At 42.6% G+C, this 27,824-nt stretch overlaps 1 protein-coding gene across 1 annotated transcript; it reads left to right on the forward strand.

The window, feature by feature from the left end:
• The first annotated feature begins 1,066 nt into the window (after positions 1-1,066).
• On the forward strand, positions 1,067-27,158 carry GPKOW (G-patch domain and KOW motifs). The gene is made up of 11 exons (XM_075835332.1): positions 1,067-1,453; positions 9,404-9,555; positions 10,306-10,439; positions 12,303-12,409; positions 14,034-14,235; positions 14,315-14,447; positions 16,808-17,024; positions 17,405-17,477; positions 23,869-23,938; positions 25,294-25,379; positions 26,922-27,158. Exons 1-11 carry the CDS (start codon positions 1,308-1,310, stop codon positions 27,048-27,050), a joined length of 1,449 nt encoding a protein of 482 aa, XP_075691447.1. The 5' UTR covers positions 1,067-1,307; the 3' UTR covers positions 27,051-27,158.
• Positions 27,159-27,824: the final 666 nt, after the last annotated feature.

Raw genomic sequence — 27,824 nt, forward strand, 5'->3', positions numbered from 1 at the left:
AAACGCGTGACATACGCGCGTAAAAAACGCAGACACGTACCGTACATGGATGTCACATGGAACTGCAACGCAAGTAAAACGCTGCATTTTTTACGCGCGCAGAACGGACGCGTTCGTGTTACTAAGCCCTTATACTGCATTTTCCCTGCAGAGTCGGAGATATAAGCGCTGGCAGCTTCCCTCGCCAACCACATGGGACAACCTCTTTAATTCTAAGGCTATGTTCACACGGGGTCTTTTGCCGAGTTTTTTGACGCGGAAACCGCGTCGCAAAACTCGGCAGAAACGGCCCGAGAACGCCTCCCATTGATTTCAATGGGAGGCGTCGGCGTCTTTTTCCCGCGAGCAGTAAAACTGCCTCGCGGGAAAAAGAAGCGACATGCCCTATCTTCGGGCGCTTCCGCCTCCGACCTCCCATTGACTTCAATGGGAGGCAGGAGAAAGCGTGTTTTATACCCGCGGCGCTCAATGGCCGCGGGCGAAAAACGGCGCGATAATTGCTATTCACACGGAGTATTTTGGGGGAGGAATATCTGCCTCAAAATTCCGTTTGGAGCTTTGAAGCAGATATTCCTCCCCCAAAATACTCCGTGTGAACATAGCCTTATACTAGTGCAAAATTAATTTTCAAAAGTAATATGGATAAGGTAACATGGACATAAATGTCTTATATGTTCGGGTCCTATCTCTGGCCCAGACTGCTGCATAATATATGAAGACCTCAAACTCGCTGCGTTTGGGATGTGACTCCTGAACACTGGAAGATAAGGTAAAGGCTTCCTGCGCTCATCGTTTTAGGTTTTCTCCAATTTGCCGAATTGTTTAAAAAAACAAAAACATCCCAATAAGAAATAGTGTAGAGTGCTGCGCAAAGTAACCAATCAGAGTTCAGTTTTTATTTCCTAAACTACTTTGGAAAAATGAAATCTGAATTCTGATTGGGTGCTACTGTCATATGTGCCGTGAGATCATTTTCAATAATGAAACCCACTATAATGGTCCATAGGAAGCTTGATATACTTTTACTGGAACAACTGCACTGATATAATAATGTATGGTACTACCAGTTGCTATAGCAGTTGCCCGGGTGCTGTGAAACTATAACTCCCAGCTTGCCCTGACAGCGTGAGTCTCTAACGGCTTGCTGGGAGTTGTCGTTTTCTAATAGCTGGAGAGCTACAGCTAGCATTTGACCGTACCGCAGCAAAGAACTACGATATCCGACATGCCCCGCGAAACACGGCCTTCCCCAGCATGCTGTGCGCTGTGACTTTCGTAGAAGCAGGTTTCTGGATGTGGAAATAGTAATGGCTGCCCCCGGATCTTCTCAGGCTCCTATATCTTTCAGTTTCAGCCGCGTTTCCAGACCGAAGCTCGTCTTTCCCAACCGTAAGGCGGGAGATGGGGAGGATAAAGAGTATCTGCTGGCGGCGGAGGGGAAGGAGCTTCTGAGGTGAGAGCTCGGTGTATATGTGCGGTATTATTAGTATAAATGTATGGCTCTAGTCATTTTTTATATACTATTTTTCGCTTTACCAGTACTTGAGACCGCTCGGAGGACAACCAGTATGTCTGTTATCACAGCTTTGGTCCTTTTTATCACAGGTTTGGTTTTTACCTACCTTTCCAAGTTTCATGATGGGCAGATTTGCCATTCAGGACTCTAGGAAAGCTGGGTTAAAAACCTAGGAGTTGTAGTAGTGACCATATTGTTTGTCACTCACCGTTACCAGTAGAAAGTGATTTGGTCACATTTGACACACCAGTGCCCAACACGGTGTTAGGACCTGTTCACATCTGCGTTAGGGGCTTCCGTCACCGATCCAGCTGAAAATACTGCAAACAATAAAGGCCCTACACGGGCTTAATATCGGGCAGACAAGTATTCATAGAACGCTCGTTGCCGATAATTGTCCTGTGTAAACAGGGCAGCGATCAGCAGATGAACGAGCAAACGCTGGTTCATCTGTTGATCGTATCGTTTTAAAAAAAGGGAAATATTATCGGTGTCGGCAGCACATCCGCTTGTGTAATCAGGGAGACTCGCTGCCGACGTGATAAAAATGCGAGGGGGCGAGGGATCGGAGTAATGATTCATAGCTCCGTGTGACAGGAGCAAACTAGCGCCGATCAACGAGCCTTCTCATTGATCGGCCAAAATTGGCCGGTGTACGAGGGCCTTAACCCAGCATGCTGCGCTGTTGTTTTCGGTAAAACCACGGACACCCTGAAAGAACACAAAGTCAATTGGTTCTGCCGGTGGTAGACGTTGTAAAGCGGAACCGGTGCTTCTGGTATTTTCGTTGTTCTGTTCCTTGTGAACCGGCCTTTAAAGGATGTGTAAACCTTTAACCCCTTCCCGACATTTGACGTACATGTACGTCATGGAAAGTACTGACTTCCCGCATCTTGCCGTACATGTACGTCAAACGTTTGGCACCGGCTCAGAAGCTGAGCCGGTCCCATCATCACCGGATCTCAGCTGTATCTTACAGCTGACATCCGACTGTAACGGCGGGGACCGAAATTAGCTTCGATCCCCGCCATTAACCCCTTAAGTGCAGCGCTCAAACGCGATCGCTGCACTTAAGGTGTTTGCAGCTCATCGGAACCCCAGTAATGAAATTGCCGGGGTTCCGGTGGCTGCAATGGCAACCGGAGGCCTAATACTGGCCTCCCGGTCTGCCTAGCACCGAAGCCGGTCAAGATCCGCCCGGCGGCGGAGCCTGATCGGCTTCCGTAGCTGCCGGCAAGATGGCGCCGGGTCAGGAGCTGATCCGGCGTCATCAGCGGTGGAAGTCAGCTGTACTGTACAGCTGACATCCACCTGTAACGGCAGGAACCGGAGCTAGCTCCGATCCCTGCCATTAACCCCTTCGATTCAGCAATCGAAAGCGATTGCTGCATCGTAGCGGTTACAAGCAGATCGCCAGCCCTGACAGGCAATCGGGACTGGCGACTGCTGTTATGGCAACAGGAGACACAATGGTCTCCTGCTCTGCCATTACGGAAGCCGATTTAGGCCCCGCCGGGAGGCGAAGCCTAAACGGCTTGCTGTCAGTGAATGACTGACAGATCTAATACATTGCACTACATAGGTAGTGCAATGTATTAGAAAAAAAAAAATCTGACCGTTGGACCTTCAAGTCCCCTAGTGGGACTTGAGAAAAAGTGTAAAAAAAGTGTAAAAAAAAGTGCAAAAAATAAAAGTTTGAAAACAATAAAAGTTTCAAGTAATCAAATAACACACAATCCCCCTTTTACTCTTATCAAGTCCTTTATTATTGAAAAATAATAATAAACCATATGTATTTGGTATCGCCACGACCGTAACGACCGGAGGTATCAAAATATTATATTATTTATTGCACGCGGTGAACAGCGTAAAAAAAACCCGTAAAAAACGTTACCAGAGTTTCTGTTTTTTAGTCACTTTGCCCTACAAATATTACAATAAAAAGTGATCAAAAAGTCGCACGTATCCAAAAATGGTACCTATAAAAACTATAGCTCGTCCCGCAAAAAACAAGCCCTCATACAACTCCGTCGACAAAAAAATTAAAACGTTATGGTTCTCACAACTTGGCGACAGAAAAAATACATTCTTTTTACAAAAGTAATTTTATTGTGCAAAAAGTTGTAAAACATAAAAAAGTTCTATAAATGAGGTATCGCCGGAATCGTACTGACCCGCAGAATAAAGGTAACATGTAATTTATAATGCGTGGTGAACTCTGTATAAAAAAAAACCAAAAAAAGCTGTGCCAGAATTGCGTTTTTTGGTTTACCTGGCATCCCAAAAAATAGGATAAAAGGTGATCAAAAAGTCGCATGTACCCCAAAATGGTACCAATAATAACTACAGCTCGTCCCGCAACAAACCAGCCCTCATACCGCTACGTCTATGAAAAATAAAATTAGTTATGGCTCCAATAAGTCAGGAAATAAAAAAATATGCAGTTGTGCCCGAGGAGAACATTTCTTCTGTTTCAAGAGGCGATTTATCAAGGACCTAAAATTAGGGAACCAGGAAGGGAGGGCCCAATCATATCCGATGGAAGCGACGGTGCCCGTATTATACCAGGATAATACTTTCCCAGCAAAATTCCCCAAACTACAAAGGCGCGGAGTGTGGACCAAAAGGGGGATAAGAAATGACACCATTTATCAGTGCGACACCGGCCTGTGCAGAAAGGATTGCTTCACAGCGTAACACACATCTATGGATTATTTTTATTTTTTTATACCACCTGACTATGCCCCTTATATACTCCGCCCCGCTTACATGTACCCCCACATTATAAAACACCAGCAATACTCAAACAAATATAGTACCAAGCAAAATCCGCTCTCCAAAAGCCAAATGGTGCTCCCTCGGCCCTGAACCCTACAGCGTGCCCAAACAGCAGTTTCCTTCAACATATATGGCACCGTCATACCCGTGAGAACCCTTTTAACAATTTTTGTGGTGTGTGTCTCCAGCGTCATAAGCTGGGCATGACATATTTGCCACTGAATGGCATATCTAGGGAAAAATATAAATTTTTAATTTGCACCATCCGCAGCGCATTCATTTATGGAAAAGACCTGTGGGGTGAAAATGCTCACTACACCCCTTAATAAATGCCTTGAGGGGTGCAGTTCCATAATGGGGTCACTTATCAGGGGTTTCTTTTTATTATTTCACATCTGAGCCTCTGCAGTTGTGAACCAATACTTTGTAAATCGCCAAATTAGGCCTCCACTCCGCATGGTACTCTTCACTTCTGAGCCCTGTCATATGTCCAGACAAAAGATTAGGGCCACATGTAGGGTGTTTCTAAAACCGGGAAACACCGCATAATAATTAGAGAGCTGTCTTGTTATGGTGGCACAAGCCGGGCACCACATATTGGCATATCTATGGAAAAAAATCCCATTTTCACTCTGCAACATTGAGCGCACACTAATTTCTACAAAACACCTGCAGGGTTAAAATGCTTACTACACCCCTTGGTAAATGCATTGAGGGGTGTAGTTTACAAAATGGGGTCACTTCTGGGGGGTTTCCACTGTTTTGGGCCCACAGGTGCCCAGAAACCAATCCAGCAACATCTGCACTCCAAATGGCGGTCCTTCCCTTCTGAGCCCTGCCGTTTGCCCAAACAGCAGTTTATGACCACATATGGGGTATTGCCGTACTCGGGAGAAATAGCTTTACAAATGTTGGGTTCTTTTTTTCCTTTATTTGTTGAGAAAATGAAAAAATTTGCGCTAAAGCTACGTCTTATTGAAGAAAAAGGACTGTTTTTATTTTCACTGCCTAATTCTAATAAATTCTATGAAACATCTGTGGGGTCAAAATGCTCACTACACCCCTAGATGCATTCTTCAAGAGGTGTAGTTTCCTAAATGGAGTCCCTTTTTGGGCGTTTTCATTGTTTTGTCCCCTCAGGGGCTTTGCAAATGTGACCTGGCCTCCGCAAATCATTCCTGCTAAATGTGATCTCAAAAAGTCAAATAGTGCTCTTTCCCTTCTAAGCCCTGCCGTGTGTCCAAACAGCCGTTTATTACCACATGTGGGGTATTGTTTTACTCGGGAGAAATTGCTTTACAAATTTTGTGGTGCTTTTTCTCCTTTAGTCCTTCTGGAAATGAGAAAAAATTAGCTAAACCTACATTTTCTTTGAAAAAATGTAGATTATTATTTTCAGGGCCTACTTCCAATAATTTCTGCAAAAAAACTGTGGTGTCAAATCGCTCACTATACCCCTAGATAATTTCCTCAATGGGTGTTGTTTCCAAAATGGGGTCACTTGTGGGGGGTTTCCACTGTTTTGTCCCCTCAGGGGCTTTGTAAATGTAACATGGCCTCCGCAAACCATTCCTGCTAAATTTGAGTTCCAAAAGCCAAATGGCGCTCTTTCCCTTCTCAGCCTCGCCGTGTGTCCAAACAGCCGTTTATTACCACATGTGGGGTACTGTTTTACTCGGGAGAAATTTCTTTACAAATTTTATGGTGATTTTTCTCCTTTAGTCCTTGTGGAAATGAAAAAAAATTAGCTAAACCTACATTTTATTTGAAAAAATGTAGATTTTCATTTTCACAGCCTACTTGCAAAAATTTCTGCAAAAAACCTGTGGGGTCAAAATGCTCACTATACCCCTAGATAATTTCCTCAAGGGGTATAGTTTCCAAAATGGGGTCACTTGTTTGGGGTTTTCACTGTTTTGTCCCCTCAGGGGCTTTGTAAATGTGACATGGCCTCCGCAAACCATTCCTGCTAAATGTGAACTCCAAAAGCCAAATGGCGCTCTTTCCCTTCTCAGCCACGCCGTGTCTCCAAACAACCGTTTATTACCACATGTGAGGTATTGTTTTACTCGGGAGAAATTGCTTTACAAATTTTGCGGTGCTTTTTCTCCTTTAGTCCTTGTGGAAATGAGAAAAAAAATCGCTAAACCTACATTTTCTTTGAAGAAATGTTGATTTTAATTTTCACGGCCTACTTCCAATAATTTCTGTAAAAAACCTGTGCGGTGAAAATGCTCACTACACCCCTAGATAATTTCCTTGAGGTGTCTAGTTTCCCAGATGGGGTCACTTTTGGGGGATTTTGACTGTTTTGGCACCGCAAGAGCCCTTCAAACCTGACATGGTGCCTAAAATATATTCTAACAAAAATAAGGCCCCAAAATCCACTAGGTGCTCCTTTGCTTCTGAGGCCGGTGTTTCAGTCCAGTAGCACGCTACGGCCACATGTGGGATATTTCCTAAAACTGCAAAAACTGGGCAACAAATATTGAGTTGCATTTCTCTGGTAAAACCTTCTGTGTTATAAAAAAAATTGTATTAAAAATGTATTTCTGCAGAAAAATATGAAATTTGTAAATTTCACCTCTACTTTGCTTTAATTCCTGTGAAATGTTTAAAGGGTTAAGACATTTTCTAAATGCTGTTTTGAATACTTTGAGGGGTGAAGTTTTTAAAATGGGGTGACTTTTTTGGGGTTTCTAATATATAAGGCCCTCAAAACCACTTCACAACTGAACTGGCCCCTGTAAAAATAGCCTTTTGAAATTTTCTTGAAAATGTGAGAAATTGCTGCTAAAGTTCTAAGCCTTGTGAGGTCATAGAAAAATAAAAGGATGTTCAAAAAACGATGCCAATCTAAAGTAGACACATGGGGGATGTTAATTAGCAACAATTTTGTGTATTATAACTGCCTGTCTTACAAGCAGATACATTTAAATTGAGAAAAATGCTAATTTTTGCAATTTTTCGCTAAATTTTGGTGTTTTTCACAATTAAATACTGAACATATCGAGCAAATTTTGCCAGTAACATAAAGTCCAATGTGTCACGAGAAAACAATCTCAGAATCGCTTGGATAGGTGAAAGCATTCCGGAGTTATTACCACATAAAGTGACACATGTCAGATTTGAAAAATGAGGCTCTGTCAGGAAGGTCAAAAGTGGCTAAAGAGGGAAGGGGTTAAACTGTTTTATTATGGGATAGCCAGATGCTGCCTGCTGTGGTCACATGGCATATCACCAACTATACATCATCCTGCACTGAAATGATGTCACTCTAGGACACACAGTGCGGGGGCACGGGGAAGAAAAAGTAAGGTTCGGCTCTGTTCAAATCTGTGCTGTTCATTTCCGTCATAGAAGCAGAACAACATAAAAGACGACCGTGATGAATCCGTTATAGTGTCTGTCATTTTACCTGACAAAATAACGCTACATGCTGCACTATTTTCTAGGATTTGGGGTTGAATCTGCGGTGCCGCCAACACAGATCTGAACACAGCCTAAGATGAAAGTAACGGATTAGATGCTGTTGTCAGCAGTTTAGTGATGGAAAATTCAATGTAGCTTCTTATTAGTTTTGGAAATTGTTCTTCGGTAGATGCTGTAGGCTATGAAGTCATGACCTGACTTGAGCATAACCGCTTACAACTTCTTACAACTTCTAGAAATTGATTCTAATGAGACCCTTGTCTTGCAGTGATATTCATATTTAGGACTCTGCTCTCATCAGGACAACCACTATTCGTATGCACCCTGGCATGGCGTAGCTGCTGGGTCTTAGACCCATATCAACTCTGCCAGTGCCTGAAGTCACCACAGGGGAGCTTTTTTCCTTTAATGGATGACCGTTGCAGTGGAAAACGGCAAAATAAAAAAAATTATAAAGTGTGAACGTCACGAGAAGTCTCATATGACCTCTTAGGGGTCATATTATGATCAGATCAGACATTTGTGGTATATCAGAGCAAAGCTCCCTGTGCTACTCTGTTTCCTTAACTTCTGTGGGAGTTATGGAAACGTTGTAGCTCAGACGAAGGTGCACCCGTGCGGGACGCGTTGTGACGGATCCCCCATAGACTAGAGTCTATGGCGGGATGCGTGACATGCAGTAAAATAGGACATGTCCTATTTTTTCACTGACCGTTCACATGTTGAAACAACAGTCGTGTAAACAGCCCCATTGAAATAGTCCGTGTGACAGCCGTTGTTTTGATACACGCTCGTCTGAATGAGCCCTAAGATAAGTCATTCTATAGTCCAAATAATTCCTTCTCCCCTCCATAATGCTTTTCTCTAAACTCTCAAACGTGTCATCTATCATGCTTTATTCCATTATCTACTGACTGGATGTGTCCTATTTAAGAAGGCCACTTAGGACTGTTTATCCTGGTCTTCTTTGTTTATGGATGGAATGGCCAAAATGCAGTGGTCTAAAGGCCTTTTACACCGGCCGAGACATCGATGATCGGTGCTCGTTTGCTCCAGTCACAAGGAGCTATGGATGGGGACGAGCGCTCGTTACTCTGATCGCTCGTCCCCATACGTTTTATTATCAGGTTGGCATCGCGTCTCCCTGTTTACACAGGAGATGTGCTGCCGACTAAGATTTTTAAAACTATACGATCAGCAGATGAACAAGCGTTTGCTCGTTCTTCTGCTGATAGCTGCCCTGGCAATGACCATTCTAGGAAACACTTGTCTGCTTGATAATTGCCTAGTGTAAAACCCCCTTTACACTTCTTCAAGCAGAGCAGTGAAGGAAATGGGTGAAGGGATCGAGCGCAGCTATAAAGAATTGACACCGAAATCTTGTACTTGTTTTTCTTTAAGTGCAGTTGCACATGACCGATTGCCAGTCGGGCCATTTTTTTACGGCATCCAAGTGGAATCCGATAGATTTCACAGACCCGTTCACTTTAGTGGGTGAATCGGGTCCGTGAAAATGGACCCGATTCCCCGATATGTGGAAAGATAGGACATGTCCTATAATTCCACAGATCACTGAGAGGACCCGGCCGGCACACAACGGTCGTGTGCATTAGGCGTTAAGCTGAGAAGAAACAGTTTTTTGTTTTTGTTTTTTTTTAACCTTTAAACTCTTTGCAGCACTAAACCAGTTCCAGAGTCCAAACCTCTAGTGATCCCACTAATACAAAAGAACAGGTGGACCCAGCTAAGTAAGGAGAGGGCTGAAAATGGCATCCCACAGGAAGAGCTTGATCCAGTGCTTTCACAAGCTGTACAGGAGCTTATTGAAGGTATGGTCATGTAACCTGATTGTTTTCTTTCTGTATGCGGTTAGATGATCATACGCAGGGCTTTATTTTGGCCCAGTGCGAGTTTGGGGTAAAATAATTAAATACAATTATTGGGCCCTCCTGATGGTTTTAACTCAAGATCTCACAAGGAGATTTTTTTCATCATGTTGGGAAATCTTGAAAAGACCATCTGCAGATTACAGTCTGTATCCCGTTTGTAGTGTAAAGCTTGCTAATGTGAACCTCGGACATACTTAAAGGGTTGTCTCATCATGACAACCCCCTATTATTCTGAAACCGGCCCAACACACTGCATGTCTAGCTCCAGAATCGCCCGGTAATAAGCTGTTATCAGCAGGGGAAGTTAAAACTTTGTCCATTTCAAATGAATAGCTGTCCATGTAATCGATGACTAGACCTTGTCTACCATCTGCTCTTTGCTCTGGCTCATAGACGAGGGTCCTGAGCAAGTCACCCCCTCTATAACCTGCATATGCCCTAATAAAGCATTTAGACAGTAGTTGTGGTAATGAGGAAAGTCTTTTACAGGAACATGAAAGTCCCCCAGCTGCCCCCCCCTCCTTTTCACTAGATCAGTTCCATTAATAACGCTATATTAGGGAATTTCTTTTTATGCAGATTTTTAATAGTACACAAAGTATTTATGCACAATGGTTTTATGGTAGCGAATACCTATGGATACTTTGATGTCTTTAATTTCATCCATTGTTTTCGCCACTTTGTATGAAGAATCGCGGAAAAAAGAAGAGAAGGAAGATTCTGATGAGGACCAAACCGTTAGCATACCTCTCCTCATGCAAAACAAAGTACCTGATGGGTATGAAGATGGAGACAAAGTAAATGTGAGCCTGAGGCCGGAGCCTGTAAGTAATTTTTTTCCCCCCTTCTGCGTAATTGTCTACCTATTTAAGAGCTTTGTAATAGTTGATGCTGGTATGGTATTGCTGGTGACCTGTGCTCTCTCTTACCTGTAAAGCAGCCTATGCTAGTTATCAATTGGGCAAGGTTCTCGGACTCCATCCACTTCTATGCTGGACAATGCCATGGCTCTGGTGCAGTAAATGCTGCGGCTACCATGAATTAGGATCATTTGTCCAGTTATGTTTTATACTGACACATGTTTTTTCAGTATACATTTTTACAATTTTCAAGTAATAACAAGAAAAGAAAAATAATACTGTATCAGGCGGGTGTACAATACAGATAAAACAATAGGTATAACAGAAGAAAATTGTGTATTAGTCCAGTATTATAATCCAGATATAAAAGGTCATTACAAATACTAAAAATAGGGAATGTCGCTGTATAGTTAGCTATTTGCTGATGGATTATGAGGGCCTCCACTGACTTCCATAGAGCAATAATTGACCTAGCGGCAAATAAAATATGGCTAGCTACCACTCTATACTGCTTGTTAATATGCAAGCAGATTAAGGGAGAATGTGGGAAAGGGTGACCTGGCATATGAGACCAAACACATTGTCCCAAAACCTGCGGATTACCGCACACCACCACCGTCACCTATGAAAATTAGATCCCTTGGCACCACAACCCCACCAGCATGTTTCTGAATGTCATTCGGTCATCTTGGCTAATCTGGGGTGTGTCAAATACCAGTGCTAAAAAATGTGCAGTTTCCCAATGACTAATATATTTAGAGACTTTTCTAGACCAGGCAAATGCAACTTTCTAGTGCTCCAGAGAAGAATCTATGTGGAAATTTGAGTCTAACAAATGCATTTGGGTTGGTTTTAGACTAGAATATGGAATGGATGACTTTGAGTCGTAAAAAGATAGATCTGCCCTTTTCGCCTTAGTGGGGAATGAGAAAACCGAAACCCTGGTTTGGGGAATTGGGGGGACTCAACCTAGCCCTGGGACAGTATGTGTCTGATTCGTAGGTACAAGGAGATGTCACAATGTGGTAAATTGCACTGATGACGTAATGTAGAAGAGGGTATATTTGAACCATTTTCCAGAAGTTTACCTATAGAGGAGATACCCCCTGTGACCCAACATGAAACATCTAAGTCCAAAGTAAACGTGTAAGGCCTCATGCCGGCTGACCATGCCCGTGATTATGGGCATGGCCGGCTGCGGACACCCGCCCGCATTTCTGGGCCATGCTCCCATGTAAAGTATGGGAGCACGGTCCGTAAAAAGCAGAAAATAGGACTTGTCCTATCTTTTGCGGAGCCTTTCTATGGCACCGACACCTTCCCATAAATATATGGGAAGGTGTCCGTGGGAAGTAGAAGTGAATGGGTCCGTAATAATGAATGAATTCAGCGGTCGTGTGTATGGGGCCTTATGGTAGTGTAGAGGAGATAACGGGACACACACACACACACACACACACACACACACACACACACGAGGGGGGGGGGGTTGTAAAGTGTTTATTAAACTAGCCTTTACTGTGATCTGCACACTGGTACAAGAGAATGGGAGATGTGTAGGCATGGCAGCAGTGCCCAACAAGGAAATTAACAGGCAACCTACAATTGATTTTTCAATAGAGGTCCATCTTTTAATCTCTCTTTTTTCTTCCACCGAAACGTAGCCTGATCTAGAACTGCAGCATAATAATACGCTTTAACATCAGGGTTGCTCATCCTACCCACAGCCCTAGTCTTGGTCCTCGTGGAAAATGTAACCCTTAGATGTTTTCCTGCCAATATAAAGGTATATACTGACACGTTTGATACTGTGTTCTTCTTCTACAGGCGGAGGCTGCGGACTATGAAGTGGTGCCTGTAGAGCATTATGGAATGGCAATGCTGAGAGGGATGGGCTGGAAGGAGGGAGAAGGCATTGGCAAGACCTTTAAACAGTATGTGTGATCCATTATCAATGCCTCATAGTATTTGTTTCAGGTGAAGTCACGTTTTATGTGGAAAGTGCTGAGCTACAGTAAGTTTGAATGTTCCCGGTCACTAAACTATCTGCATTATTAGGGCTCCTTGGCTACATGATCATTTAAGCCCTTTCTGACTTTTTTTTAGCTTCTCGGCAACTGCAACTTACTTCTGATCCCTTGTTAGCTGTCATTGCTCGCCAAGACATTGTGTTTTGACTCCTTTTTATGCCTCATGCAGGGATGATGACGGAAAGTAGTTCTCGTAACATTGGTGGCTAGCCTTTAAAGAGTCTTTGTCCACACATTATAAGTTCCCTATCTTGTACATGATGTGATCGGCGCTGTAATGTAGATCACAGCAGTGTTTTTTATTTCGAAAAACGATCATTTTTGACGGAGTTATGACCTATATTAGCTTTATGCTAATGAGTTTCTTAATGAACAACTGGGCGTGTTTTACTTTTTAGCCAAGTGAGCGTTGTACAGAGGAGTGTATGACGCTGACCAATCGGTGACCAATCAGCATCATACACTTCTCTCCATTCATTTATTCAGCACATAGCGATATAGCTATATCACTATGTGCAGCCACATACACAAACACTAACATTACTGTAGTGTCCTGACAATGAATATACATTACCTCCAGCCAGGACGTGACGTGTATTCAGAATCCTGACCACTTCTCTGTGATTTACAGCACAGCACAGAGATATCTCGCTGTAAATGACAGTTTACAGCGTAATCTCGTGAGACTACGCCTGCTCTGCTGTAAATCACAGAAGTGCAGAGAAGTGGGTCAGGATTCTGAATACACGTCACGTCCTGGCTGGAGGTAATTTATATTCATTATCAGGACACTGCAGTAATGTTAGTGTTTATGTATGTGGCTGTACATAGAGATGTAGCTATATCGCTATGTGCTGAATAAATGAATGGAGAGAAGTGTATGACACTGATTGGTCGGCGTCATACACTTCTCTGTACAACGCCCACTTGGCCATATAGTAAAACACGCCCAGTTGTCCATTGAGAAACTCATTAGCATAAAGCTAAAATAGGTCATAACTCCGTCAAAAATGATAGTTTTTCTAAATAAAACACACTGGTGTAATCTACATTACAGCACCGATCATATCATGTACAAGATAGGCCACTTATAATGTGGTGACAGAGCCTCTTTAAGTGTTCTGGTAACACAATGAAGTAGGTATATGAGATAAGGAAAAAAGATAGCCCCCCCCCCAGAAACTGCACCACTCTTCTCCATTGTTGTGTCTGGTATTGCAGCTCTGCTGCATTTAGGCTAAAGGTGTTGAACTGTGACACCAAACACAGGCCATGGACAGGAGAGGTGATGTTTCGTGAAATGTGTATCTCTGCGGCAAGAGCTAGCTGCTAAACAAATTGCTGCCTCCTGGGTAAATAGGGCTCCATTAGAAAATAATGGCTGTATAGAAGGAAAGTAATATAGTGACCGCTTTACAGCTGTGTGCCCTTTAACCAACCATTGCAAAAGAAAATGCAAGAAACCTCTATAAACATGTGTCTAAATAAAGATTATTTATTCAATCCTCCTCATTTGATACCCACATAGGGATGTGAAGCCATTAGAGCAGAAACTCCGTCCCAAGGGGCTAGGACTAGGAGCTGACAGGTCTGCTATCAATGACCTTGAGCCCCAGAAACGCCGCAAGCCTTTGAAACCAGGGGATGAGCCAGAGGAAGAAGAAAAGGGCCTTGGTACAGGAAGCACAGTGTTGATACAGAGTGGCGCCCACAAAGAACTGTATGGGAAGGTGTGGTTAGTTGTTGTGTCCTTATATCTGGGCGTTTTATCAAATTTACAATGCTCATTATTGGCTTCCCTCTGCATAGGTCGAGGGCCTGGATGCAGACAACTGCCGAGCAATGATAAAGCTGGCAATAGGTGGAAAAGTTGTGACTGTCTCCCAATTTGCGTTACGATTGGTCAGCAGTGTGGAGTACAACAAATATGCAAAGGATCTTAGTAAGTACAACACGGTAATTATTTTCGAGCCCTGCATAATGATATGAAGAGACAGAAGACACTCCCGCCCTGTCACTTCCATTTTGATTTATTACATATTGCACATGTTTTATTCTCCATATAATTACATCAGATCATACTGAATCATATTTGCACACATGATGGGCGTTGCACACGGTTTAATCTGTTTTCTATTTTGCAGCCTCCACCTAATTTCCGGGTTGAGATAACGCAGATTTTGAAGTAAATTTCAGCTACACTTACTCCTTGCAGTTCCTTATCCTGCAAAAAGAGTAGAAAGGGCTAATTATTTGTGTACCTGGATATGTATTTACACAAGAGTTACTAATTTACTTTGTTCTGTTGGATGGCAGCCAACTTTATAAACACCTGCTATTCTGTTACAGCCTCTGTGAAATCCATTAGGTATTAGAGGAAAGTCTTTTCATTTTAGTGTTCAGTTTTCGGGACTTTGATAATGATGGCCGATGTGGTCAGCACCCCATCCCCTTCATTTGTTTACCTGGCAGTGCGCCGTACATTTTGTAGAGGACGTGCCTGGTATTGCATCTTTCTGCAGCGCTGTCCCATTTAATCAGCTTATAGGTGGAGGTTCTGGAAGTCAGACCCCCACCGATCTGATATTGATGGCCTGTAAAATCCATGTGTCTTTTCTTATGTATTCCTTATACTTTGACATCTCTAAGGCCCTGTTCCCGCTAGTGTCATGGATATGATAGATCTGTTTTCAAATAAATACTGACAAATCCTGATGGATTCCTTTTGGCTTTTATAATCTGGTATATCGAGGTTTTGCCGCTATTCTTGCAGTCAAAAATACCAGAAACCAATAACCTTTGTGAACAGACTCTAAGGTCCCATGCACTCGGCTATCTTCATCAGTCCTTTAGAGTTGAATGCAGTTCTCATGATCTGTGGGGTCCCCAGCGATCAAATATTTATTGCTTATTCTGTGGATAAAGGGGTTTTTCCTTGAACAACTCTTATGTGGCTTCCAAATAGTTACAACCTGCTGCTGATTTCCCATGATAAAAACTTCCTGGTTGAACACCGAAGATCCATGGGATTGTATGTGCAGCAACTGATCAAAAAGGGAAGAGTGAAAGATGACTGTTGGTTGTCACATGGTGACTGTTGGTTGTCACATGGTACAACTGTGACAAATGTAACGCAAGCATTTATCAGTAATCTGCGAGAGATAAGCGTGGCACGCATTGCTAAATGCTGGCTCATCAGTCATAAATAATGGGGGAGATCTGACACTGCAGTGGGACGGCGGCTCGAGAACAAAAGCCGGGGTGGAGCCTTTTCTAATGAGACTGGATTAGCACCTGTTTATACTGTCAGAAGATCTGAGCCTGCTTCACTGCACGAGACTAACCCTTCCCATTCTGTTTGAAAGATGCAAAGAACATTAACCCTTTAATTCAGAGTGTGCCTGCTTAACGAGATTGTGGATGATATTTGCTAACTGTCTGAGATCCATACAGGAGCCGTTTGGAGTAGAGTTTTCTTTAATAGTATATTCACAAGTGTCAGATTCTTTGCAAAAATTTCTGTTACTGAAAAGTCCATTGACATTTGCATGGATTTCCGCAATTCCCATGATGTTTGGGAGAGTTGTTTAAATTTCTGCAACAAATCTACCGTGTGTGAATGAACCCTCATAAGATATGTGGCGGCAATAAAGCGGGGATCCAAGAAGCCAAGCCTGGTGCTTATTAAGTGTCCTATCCATTTTGGAACTGCATGGCTTTTTCCATAAGTTATAACGATTTGGCAAGATTCCTTAGAACTGTACTCTGATTGGCTGGCGTATCGATATACGAACTGTTTCTAATTTTCACATGAAGGGGTACAGATAAAAGTGCCGAGACCCACTTCAGGACAATGGTGATAGTCTTTGTAATTTTGATATTCACTGTTCTTATTCCCCCACCCAAATCCAATATTCAACAGATATGTGGAGTCTGCCTCAGTACCACACGTGGATGTGACATTTAATTGGCTTTCCTGGTTACAAATCAATTAGTTCAGTCCTGTATAGAAAATGACAGCTGTTTACACATCTGATATATCTTTTCCCACAAAAGTATTTTTATAGAAGTTTAGTTGGAGAGTGTTTGACCCCACCGAGTATACCTGGTCCACATTCGCAGTAAATACGTAGCCATGCCTGTGTGGTCACTCTTAAAGTCAATTGGGCATCCATATGCCATCACATCTTTTCTGACTGCTGGGCATTGGCTATCCCTGGATATTGGCACTGAATTGTGGTTTTGTGCCAATAACTTGTGGGTCTGTAGAGGACAATCCTTAAATATTCTGATTGTTTCCAGGTAGGTTAAGTAAAGCAGAGCCGCAAAAGGAGCATCGTGAAGGTAAAGAGGAGCCCCGGAGGGAGCGCTCACCAGACAGAGAGCAAAGTAGAAGAGATGGTGAGGAGACCAGAGAGCAGAGAAGAAATGAACACTCCAGTAGCAGAGACAAAAGACATCGACCAAGGAGCCCGGGGAAAGAGAAAGAGAAGAAGAAGCAAAAACAGGAGGAACAGAGGTGAGTCACCCCCTCCCCCCCTCAGTAGGTCACAATCTCCAGATAGATGGTCATAAGCTTCTATGAATAGTTTCCAGTCTTTCAAGGTTCTGCTATGGGATAGTGCCGTATGCTCCATCTTGTATTGTTTTGTCCTACAGCACCTTTCGCCCCCCTAAAATCACCATTTGGGTGTCTGTGAAGCTGCTACAAATAGTACTGCACTGTTTATAGATGACCTGTCCATGACACATCTACATTATCAATAAGAACTAGTTTTCTTAAAAACCCTCACCTTGTCACCCACTATATCGTCTCCTAAAATGAAGCAACACTCTTGCCTGAACTCTGAACTATATCTCTACTGATCCTTTTTTTTTTTTTTTTTTTTTTTTTCTCAGTTGGTTACATCGCGACATAAAAGTTCGATTTATTGACAAGCATTACAAAGGAGGAAAATACTACAACTCAAAGGTAATTGTTTGCTGTGCTTCATTCCTTTATGAATATGTGGTACCTGTTTGGTGGTGTTATCTGTAACATCTTTGTTATTTCCTGCTTTTTTTTGTGTAGTCAGACAATACAACTTTTGTGGTGTGTGATTTTATTATTTATTTATTTATTTTTTCATATTTTACCCATAGTCCCAAAGTGATATTCTGTTGTACAGAAAGGCTACCTGTATTTTTAATTTTACTCTGGAGAAAACATTTTAGGAAAGTTGTTGCATAATCCTCTGGTCAATTTTGACTGCAAAAATAGTGTAGCATACAGCACCCAATATAAATTAATAAGGTCCATCGGTCACTTTACGGACCCGTCATATGAAGGAACTGGCACAGGATCATTGCTTCCATGCTAAACAGAAGATATGATGGCGTGAACAGAACCTTAAAGAGGCTCTGTCACCAGATTTTGCAACCCCTATCTACTATTGCAGCAGATCGGCGCTGCAATGTAGATTACAGTAACGTTTTTATTTTAACAGGTTCCCGACCGCTGGCCGTAAATATACGGCCAGCGGTCAGGGTCTCTAAAGTCCGGCGTATAGTATATATACGGCCGCACTTCAGAGACTGTGCACGCGTGATCGCGTGCACACAGCTCTATGCCCTGGCTGTTGCTAACAGCCATGGGCACTGGGCAGAATGTCAGGGGTCAATCTTTTGGCCCCTGAACATGTGATCGCTGTGACAACCAATCACAGCGATCACATGCATTTCTGCATAGAAAACAGTGTGCACGCGATCGCGTGCACACAGCCCTGTGCCCTCGCTGTTACCAACAGCTCTGGGCACTGGGCAGAGTATCAGGGACCAATCTGATGGTCCCTGAACATGTGGTCGCTGTGACAACCAATCACAGCGATCACATGCATTTCTGCTTATAAAACAGTGTGCACGCGATCGCGTGCACACAGCCCTGTGCCCGCGATCGCGTGCACACAGCCCTGTGCCCTCGCTGTTACCAACAGCTCTGGGCACTGGGCAGAGTATCAGGGACCAATCTGATGGTCCCTGAACATGTGGTCGCTGTGAAAATCACATTTGTTTTATTTTGAGTTTTCTGGCAGTAAATCTCCTGCCTCTTTTCTTCTCCTCAAATATTGTTTCAGTTTGAGGAGAAAAAGAGACTCGGGAGAATTGCTGCCAGAAGATTACAGTGAAAAAAAACCAAACAGTTACACTATAAAACATTCTCTGTATAGATAGATTTCTATCTATCTATCCATCTATCTTTTTTTCTATCTATCTACCTTTCTTTCTTTTATTCTATTAGAATAGGCAGGTAGGGAGTATATAATTATATATATATCCACATATATATAATATATATAGCAATAGCGGTTTATTTTTTTGTTAGCGGTAGTGTAGATATATATAGCAGTTAGGCCCCATGCACACGACAGCAAAAAACCTCCGTTTTTGCGGACCGCAACTGCGGTCCGCAAAAACTGAGCCATTCACTTTCATTGAACGCTGACATCTTTCAGTAGCACTACGGAAGGGTGTCAGTGGCGTGGAAATGTTCCGGGAATTATGGAACATGTCCGTTCTTTCGCATTTTGCGGGCCGTGCTCCCATACTTTGTATGGGAGCACGGCCCGAAAATGCGGCTGTCAGTCAGTGGCCGGCCGTGCCCGCGATCGCGGACAGCAATTGCGGGCACGGTCGTGTGCATGGGGCCTTAGTTTGTGTGTTTTATAAAAAAAAAAAAAAAATTAAATTTGTTTAGTTAGTGTTAGTGTTAGTGACGTTATGGCGAGGAAGTTGTTTAGCGCCGAGGAGGCATACGCCATGCTGTGGTCTGAGTCGGAGACCGCATCAGAGATGGCGTCCGAGATGGAACCTGTTTTAGGTAGTGACGATGACAGCGTCACTTCAGGTTCATCTTCAGGGGACGTTGTCCCTGATGCAGTCGAAACTGCAGAACATGAAAGCGCAGGGCCAAGTAGCGCTGTAGCACGGGACAGCCTGGTCCCTCCAGTCCAGGCTCTTGTATGGGCACCTGCCCCATCTTTTGGGCCTAGAATCCACGGATTTACGACCACTCCTGGCATAACCGTGGACAATACAAATTTTGTCCAAATGGATTACTTCCATTTATTTATAACGGACGACATCCTAAATCAGATTGTCCACGAAACAAATTTATATGCCACGCAATATATAAGGCAGAAACCTTCATCCACCCATGCCAGAGATTGGACGCCCACCAATTTGCAGGAATTAAAAAAAAATTTGGGGCTCACCCTAAATATGGGTATTGTCAAAAAGCCCTCCATTAGGTCTTACTGGTCAACAAGACCCGCCCAAGCCACCCCAGTATATTCTGCAGTAATGCCCAGGTCTCGTTATGAGACAATAATGAGGTTCCTCCACTTCAATGACAACGCACAGGCCCCCCCAAGTACCGATGCAAACCGGGATCGGTTGTTCAAAATAAGACCGCTAATAAATTCCCTGAATAATTTATTTCTGCAACTCTACACCCCTGAGCAGAATGTAAGTGTGGACGAGCAGATATTTTGGAAGTGTTATAGAAACTCTGTTGAGTTTTGTAAAACCAGCTTTGAAAAAAAGCGATATGTGAAATAATCTTCTTCTATCGTCCGCCCTCCTACATCTCTATGTGATAAATAAGACACACATATTTGGTATCCCCATGCATGGGAGAAGTGGAAGAACGTGAAAGGAGATGAATTTTGGCCGTGGTCTATACCGTGTGTGAAAAATGCTGGTATAAACTGACGCATTTGCTAAAAAATTGCTAATTTTATTTTGTTGCATCTTATTCAAGAAACTTTCAGAAGAAAACTGGACTGTCTAAAAATATGATAAACCCCTTGAAGAAAACCTTGTGGGGTCTGCTTGCGTGAATGAAGTCATTTATGGGGTGATTCTAATCTTTCAGCAGCATTAGGCCCCCAACAAAACAGTATGCGGCTCTAAAATCAAGTGCAGAATTCCTGGACCGAAAAGGCCAAAAAGCCTCCTTTTATGCCAAGCCCTGGCACATGCCCGCACAGTGAATAAGGCACACATATTTGGTATCCCCATGCACGGGAGAAGTGGAAGAACGTGAAAGGAGATGAATTTTGGCCGTGGTCCATACCGTGTGTGAAAAATGCTGGTATAAACTGACGCATTTGCTAAAAAAGTGCTGATTTTATTTTGTTCCATCTTATTCAAGAAACTTTCAGAAGAAAACTGGACTGTCTAAAAATATGATAAACCCCTTGAAGGAAACCTTGTGGGGTCTACTTGTGTGAACGAAGTCATTTATGGGGTGATTCTAATGTTTCAGCAGCATTAGGCCCCCCAGAAAACAGTATGCGGCTATAAAATCAAGTGCAGAATTCCTGGACCGAAAAGGCCAAAAAGCCTCTTTTTATGCCAAGCCCTGGCACATGCCCATGAATAAAGCACACATATTTGGTATCCCCATGCACGGGAGAAGAGGAAGAATGTGAAATGCGATGAATTTTGTCCGTGGTCCATTTTGTGTGTGAAAAAGCTAGCATAAACTGACACATTTGTTAAAAAAAAAAGCTAATTTTATTTTGTTCCATCTTATTCAAGAAACTTTCAGAAGAAAACTGGACTTGCTAAAAATATGATAAACCCCTTGAAGGAAACCTTGTGGGGTCTACTTGTGTGAATGAAGTCATTTATGGGGTGTTTCTAATGTTTCAGCAGCATTAGGCCCCCCAGAAAACAGTATGCGGCTATAAAATCAAATGCAAAATTCCTGGACCGAAAAGGCCAAAAAGCCTCCTTTTATGCCAAGCCCTGGCACATGCCCGCACAGTGAATAAGGCTCACATATTTGGTATCCCCATGCACGGGAGAAGTGGAAGAATGTGAAAGGAGATTAATTTTGGCCGTGGTTCATACCGTGTGTGAAAAATGCTAGCATAAACCGACGCAATTGTTAAATTCTTGCATTTTTTTCCAATTTTGCCCACTTTAGAGAAAAAAAAAATAATTATATATACTGACAAATGCCACTAAAACAAAGCCCTATCTGTCCTTTAAAAAGAGTGTAAAATTCAAAGATGAACTTTATTCACCTGCTGAGTTATAGTCATCTAAAGAAGCGCATAGCAAAATTGTGAAATTTGCTCTGGTCATTTAGCTGTAAAACAGCCTAGTCCTTAACCGGTTAAAAAAACGAGCATTTTTGGCCAAGTTATGACCATTTTTGTAATTATGCAAATGAGGCTTGCAAAAGTCCAAGTGGGTGTGTTTAAAAGTAAAAGTCCAAGTGGGCGTGTATTAGGTGCGTACATCGGGGCGTTTTTAATACTTTCACTAGCTGGGCGCTCTGATGAGAAGTAACATCCTCTTCTCTTCAGAACGCCCAGCTTGTGACAGTGCAGATCTGTGACGTCACTCACAGGTCCTGCATCGTGACGGCCACATCGGCACCAGAGGCTACAGTTGATTCTGCAGCAGCATCAGCGTTTGCAGGTAAGTCGATCTTACCTGCAAACGCTGATGCTGCTGCAGAATCAACTGTAGCCTCTGCTGCCGATGTGGCCGTCACGATGCAGGACCTGTGAGTGACGTCACAGATCTGCACTGTCAGAAGCTGGGCGTTCTGAAGAGAAGAGGATGTTACTTCTCTTCACAGCGCCCAGCTAGTAAAAGTATTAAAAACGCCCCGATGTACGCACCTAATACACGCCCACTTGGACTTTTACTTTTAAACACACCCACTTGGACTTTTGCAAGCCTCATTTGCATAATTACAAAAATGGTCATAACTTGGCCAAAAATGCTCGTTTTTTAAAAATAAAAACGTTACTGTAATCTACATTGCAGCGCCTATCTGCTGCAATAGCAGATAGGGGTTGCAAAATCTGGTGACAGAGCCTCTTTAATCCTGCTGTTGCGTGACTGTCATTTTATTGACTCCGAATGTTGCGTAATGCTTAGAGGATCTGTCACTAGTTTAGTAATGCCCAATTTCCTAGCTAATCTAATAGGCGCTGTCACACTGATAATGCTAGTGAAAATTGTACCCCAAATGTCTATTATTTTAAAAGTTATGAGTTCTTTTCTAAATATGCAAATTAGGCTATACTAGACAAGTGGGAGGTAACCGCAGCGATTCTCCTGAGGTGGAGCTTCCTCACAGCCTCTGACGCTGTCCTATCAGCATGAAGCTGCTTCACACAGTGTGAGAGACTGAGGCTGGAGTGAAGGGGGATCACTTCAAATAGCCATATCTCAGGCTGTGGATCACCTGGAACAGCGGTTCTGGTGGCATATGAAAGATGAAATTCTAAACTTTCATATAGCGTGCAGTTCTAGCTGTGAAACAACGAGATAGTTGATGTAGATTACCAGTTGAATACACAGTTGGGAATGGAAGCTGTATACTATATGATCACACTGTGTTGCTGGGCTGTGAAGAGAAGCTGTATTCACGATTGGACAGCGTCATATAGAAAACATTACACCGCCCAGAGTGAAAAGAGTTATCTCCTATTTGGCAAGTATAGCCAAATTAGCATATTTAGAAACATGCCTATAACTTTGCAAATAACAAATGTTTTTGTAAAAAAATCACACTGTAGTCATCAGTATCATAGCGCCTATTAGATTAGTTAGGAGATAGGGAATTAAGAAACTAGTGACAGATCCTCTTTAAAAGGACTACCATATAACAGGCAACTAATATAATCAGAAACTGCTGATTTTGCTGGGGATGGTTGCTGTTGGCTGCTCATTTCCCCTGCAGTGGCCCCTACAGGAGAAATGTAGTATTACATGTGGCCACTCAAATGAATGGCCATCCTTCTAATACATGAATGGTTTCACAGAGCTGGAGTTACTTCTATCTTTTAACTTTAGCACTAGATCCTAGAAAGATTCTGCCAATAGAAGTTTAAGGTGTATGGGATGGGGGCGGGGGTTTGTATGGGCCCAACAGAGTGACACTTCTCTGTTGGCTTCTGCAGTAGTCTTGCGGCGACATTGCTTTGGGTTATTTTGACTGCAGAACTGCAAGATGATTTAAGTAAATCTAAGAAATAAAGTTATGATGTTTTGTTTTTTTTCTGTGGTATTTTTTTCATTCTAGCGCCCTTTCCCCAGTCGCTAAAAACTCCCTGAATGTAGTGAGTTCAACAGTGTTCTTATTGACCGTTATGAAAGCGGCAGATGTGATCATTGTCCCCTCTGTATTTATTTCTTATGCTTATGGTAATTAACTGCACCCTGTGTGATAGATTCCTTATGTCCTTCATGATTTTCACACTCAGCCTCTGTCTGTTCAGACATTATTGGCATTGATCAAGGTAAAGGTGGAGTTGTAGCATCCTCATCCATTCTTACTCCTTTATTCCTCCATTCAGATGTTTGTAGAAGATGTGTTGAGCCCCACAACCTGCGTGTGTCGGACAGGAAGTGGACGTATCCTGGAAGGTAAATACAGACTTCAAAACAACCAATAATTATACCACTCATGCCGAATCAATCTTTTATATCCTGTATGAAGAGCGCAGACCTGCTTACCACGTATTCACACCAAATGAAAACCTCCCCTGTAATTAAAATGTACAAATATGTATGTGTTTAGTTTACACATTGATCCGATGCTTAACAGACGTGAATTAAAGCAGCTCTAATCATCTGGATAGAAGATGTTGTGTTTTTTTGTTTGTTTTTGTAATTGTGCTTTATATTTCTAGCCACCACTAGTGAGTCACCTGAAGTCGAATTTATACAGTTCATAGATTGTAAGGGCCTGCTCACATCACCGTTGCCCTTTGTCGGAGGTTCCGTCAGTCGACTGCGCTATTGATTCCGTCAAAACGATGGAATCCTGTCACAACGGTGTCAGATGGGAACCATTAGCTAGGTTTCCGTTGCCATTAAGTTCAATGGTGAGGGAAATGGAAGCTGAGGTTTCCGTTTGCGTTTCCGCTGAGGGGTTAACCAGACGGAACGCCTCAGCGGAAACGAACGCTGATGTGGAAACACCCTAAGCTCTTGCGAGCAGGGTCCTCACGCCTCTTGTTTAAATTAATAATTTTTGTCACTATGTAATGTCTGATATTGTCTGTACAATGTACCCCCTGAATTGTAAAATGCTGCGGAATATGTTGGTGCTATATAAAATTATTATTAATTATTATATTTAACTCCTGTTAAATAATAAATCTGTATGCGGAAAGCGCCTAAACATGCTGCGGTGGTATCTCCAGGCATGTGGATTTTCTCATAAATTCCTTTGATTCAGCATCAAAAGGGTGTAGGATTATATCACATTTTCCAAATTATTGCATGATCATAAACAAGTATATAAAGTTGTTCTATATGGGTAGAGAACTTTGTTCAAAAAGCTAAGATATTAGCATATTTGTGTTTTCCTCAAAGTAACTTATTTTGATTGGTCTTCTGCTTGCGGTCTTGCCAAATTCCTCATTATATTGTAGTTCTTTGCTGGAAAAATATGACAGATGATCAGACTTTCTGGACTATTGGAAGCGGATTAAAGGAATTTCACTGTATTATGAAAAATTAGCACAACAGTTTGAAATGGTCTTAGATTAGCAAAAAAGTGGTATCCTTTATTTCCAAAAACTGCGCCACTCATGTCTATGGGCTGTGTCTGGTATTGCAGCTCAGCCGCATTCAATAAAATGATATGGTACACAAAGACTTGCCTCCAGCAGTTTGAGATGGTCTTATGTCCTTTTACTTTTGGCTATGTAGTGTATGTTTACATTTTGACTAATCCTTATGATCCGTTTCTATATAATGTTCTCTCTTCCCAGATATAAAACAGGACATGCTGGAAACTGTCATCCCTAAAGACGAGGGAGATCATGTGATGGTCGTGATGGGAAAACATCGGGGGCAGGCAAGAATACGTTATTTACATATATGTACAACCACTCTGGTGTCTTCGCTGTGTCTTGTCTTCCTGGCCGTTAAATGTAATTTTCCCACCCTATATTGTAGTAGTAAAAAACTCCAACGAGACCTAAATCTGCACATTTGAGGGATTTCTTTGCTTTTCAGCCTCCCTCTCCCAGATTTCAGCTGTAGCTGGTGGGGAGCTCTCCTTTCCTTTACTCTCCTTTGCAGATTAAAGGGATTGTGTCGCTAGAAGTTATTTTTTTTTTTTTTCAGTTAAACAGTTAGTATATAAGTGATTACACATTGTTTACATTTTTTCACAAGTCAGGATATATTATAAATTAGATTCTAATTTAGAACTTTTCCATGTGCTGGTCACTTGAGGGAGCAATTCCCAAAATTGCAGCATTGGCAATGTGGTAAAGCAACCTCATTGCTTTATGCGGCAAATTTGGGGTAGACACACTCGCTCTAGTGTCCTCACACAATCCCCCCTCCCTTATCCTGGCTAGTGCCAGGAGAAGGAGGGGGTTGAATCTTCAAACCACCTACACTGTGTGCCGCCATTTTCTGAGCAACTGCACAGTGTAGGAGGATTAGATACAGTGGTAATCAGACAGTATAACACGAACATAACTTACCTGCCGCCTCCGCTCCTATACCTTGCGTCTTCACTGCCTTGAACATATGGCCGGAAGCCATTACCGCAAGTCGTCATCTTACTGTCCGGCCGCAGCTTCCGGTCCACGTGAAAATGGCACCAGATGTCGCTCTACCAAAGACCTTCCTTTTGGTCTGTGTGGGAGCGGCGCATGTGCCGTTACCACACAGACGGCGTGCGCTATAGTGAATGGAACGGCTCTTGTTCGTATTCTCTATGGGGATGTAGCTGCCGTATTCCATCTCTGTATGTGTCGTTAATCGACACATACAGAGATGAAAAAAAAATGGCAGCCGCCATAGAGAAGTAAAAAGTACAACACAAGAACACAAATAAATAAAATTTATGTTCGTATCAAACTAAAAGCAATATTATATAAAAAAAATAAATTTTCGTGACACCTTCCCTTTAATACATGCGGCCCAGTGAGTTCACAGGAGAAGCTATCTCAAGGGATTGTTTGGCAAGGCTTTGTGTTTCCATGTAGTATTGGTTATGGTAGAAATAAATCACATTCCCATTTTTTTTTTCTTTTGTTTGCCTAAACCATTGTCTTGTTGTACAGTCTCAATAATTGCCGCCCTCAGACTATTGGACTTTCCCTAGGGTTATTCAGAATTTACAAGACTGTAGTGAAAATGTGGGGCAAATACGTCCACCGCTCCTCATTATTTATTAATGGAGAGTTCCACTGTGAGTAAAGCGTGGGGTCTAAGATTTATGGCTTCAGATATGGCTCAGACTATAAGGTGGTGGTCTGCAACCTGTGGGACTACTACTGTCGAGCAACTACAACCCCCAGGTGCCCTGACAACCGGAGGCAGAAAAGTGCTAGGTTTCATCCTCCGGTTAATTTACCACTTATGACTTTTTTCTCTCCAGGTGGGTAAGATTCTACATCGAGAGAAGCAGAAGAGCAGAGCATTTGTGCAGTTAGAAGGTGAAGATGATGATGCAGTCACCTTCAGCTATGATGTCATTTGTCACTATACCGGGATGCGTGAGGACTGATCACTGCAACAACCATGGCATATACAAGTTTTATACGTTCTATCCAGGCTACTTTTTTTTTTTTATTTAATACCTGTAAATAAACTTTTTTTTTTTGTGTGTGTAAAATATCTGCTGTTTGAATATGTAAAGCCAGCGATTTAAACGGCATTGAAGGGGTTATCTGATCTCCTTCTACAATGCCGGGGAGGTCCTGTCCGCTCATTTTCCCTGCAGTGGCTGGCCCAGGGGAAATAGTTCTGCATGCAGCTATTTAAATAAATGTCAAGCTGTGTAATACATGGACGGACTGGGTTTGCCGAAGTGAGAGCTGCTGCTGTCCGCTCTGGCTCACTAAGGGTATGTTCACACGTAGTCAACCAAAACGTCTGAAAACCCAGAGCTGTTTTCAAGGGAAAACAGACCCTGCTTTTCAGACGTTTTTTTACCAACTCGCATTTTTACCAACTCATTTTTTTACCAACTCGTTTTTGGAGCTGTTTTCATTGGAGTCTATGAGAAAACAGCTCCAAAAACGTCTGAAAGAAGTGTCCTGCACTTCTTTTGACGAGGCTGTATTTTTACGAGTCGTCGTTTGACAGCTGTCAAACGACGACGCGTAAATAACAGGTCGTCTGCACAGTACGTCGGCAAACCCATTCAAATGAATGGGCAGATGTTTGCCGACGTATTGGAGCCGTATTTTCAGACGTAAAACGAGGCATAATACGCCTCGTATACGTCTGAAATTTGGCCGTGTGAACATACCCTAAGGGGTATGTCCTATTAGGGCAT

The sequence above is a fragment of the Rhinoderma darwinii genome, chromosome 8 (genome assembly GCF_050947455.1).
Source record: "Rhinoderma darwinii isolate aRhiDar2 chromosome 8, aRhiDar2.hap1, whole genome shotgun sequence".
Lineage (NCBI taxonomy): Eukaryota > Metazoa > Chordata > Amphibia > Anura > Rhinodermatidae > Rhinoderma > Rhinoderma darwinii.

What these genes read in the sequence shown, in the direction of transcription:
- GPKOW (XM_075835332.1), top strand. Translation starts at nt 1,308, where the DNA reads ATGGCTGCCCCCGGATCTTCTCAGGCTCCTATATCTTTCAGTTTCAGC. An exon ending in TGAGCCTGAGGCCGGAGCCT is followed by an intron (nt 10,440 to 12,302) that starts GTAAGTAATTTT and finishes CTTCTTCTACAG; the next exon opens with GCGGAGGCTGCGGACTATGA. An exon ending in TGGGAAAACATCGGGGGCAG is followed by an intron (nt 25,380 to 26,921) that starts GCAAGAATACGT and finishes TTTTCTCTCCAG; the next exon opens with GTGGGTAAGATTCTACATCG.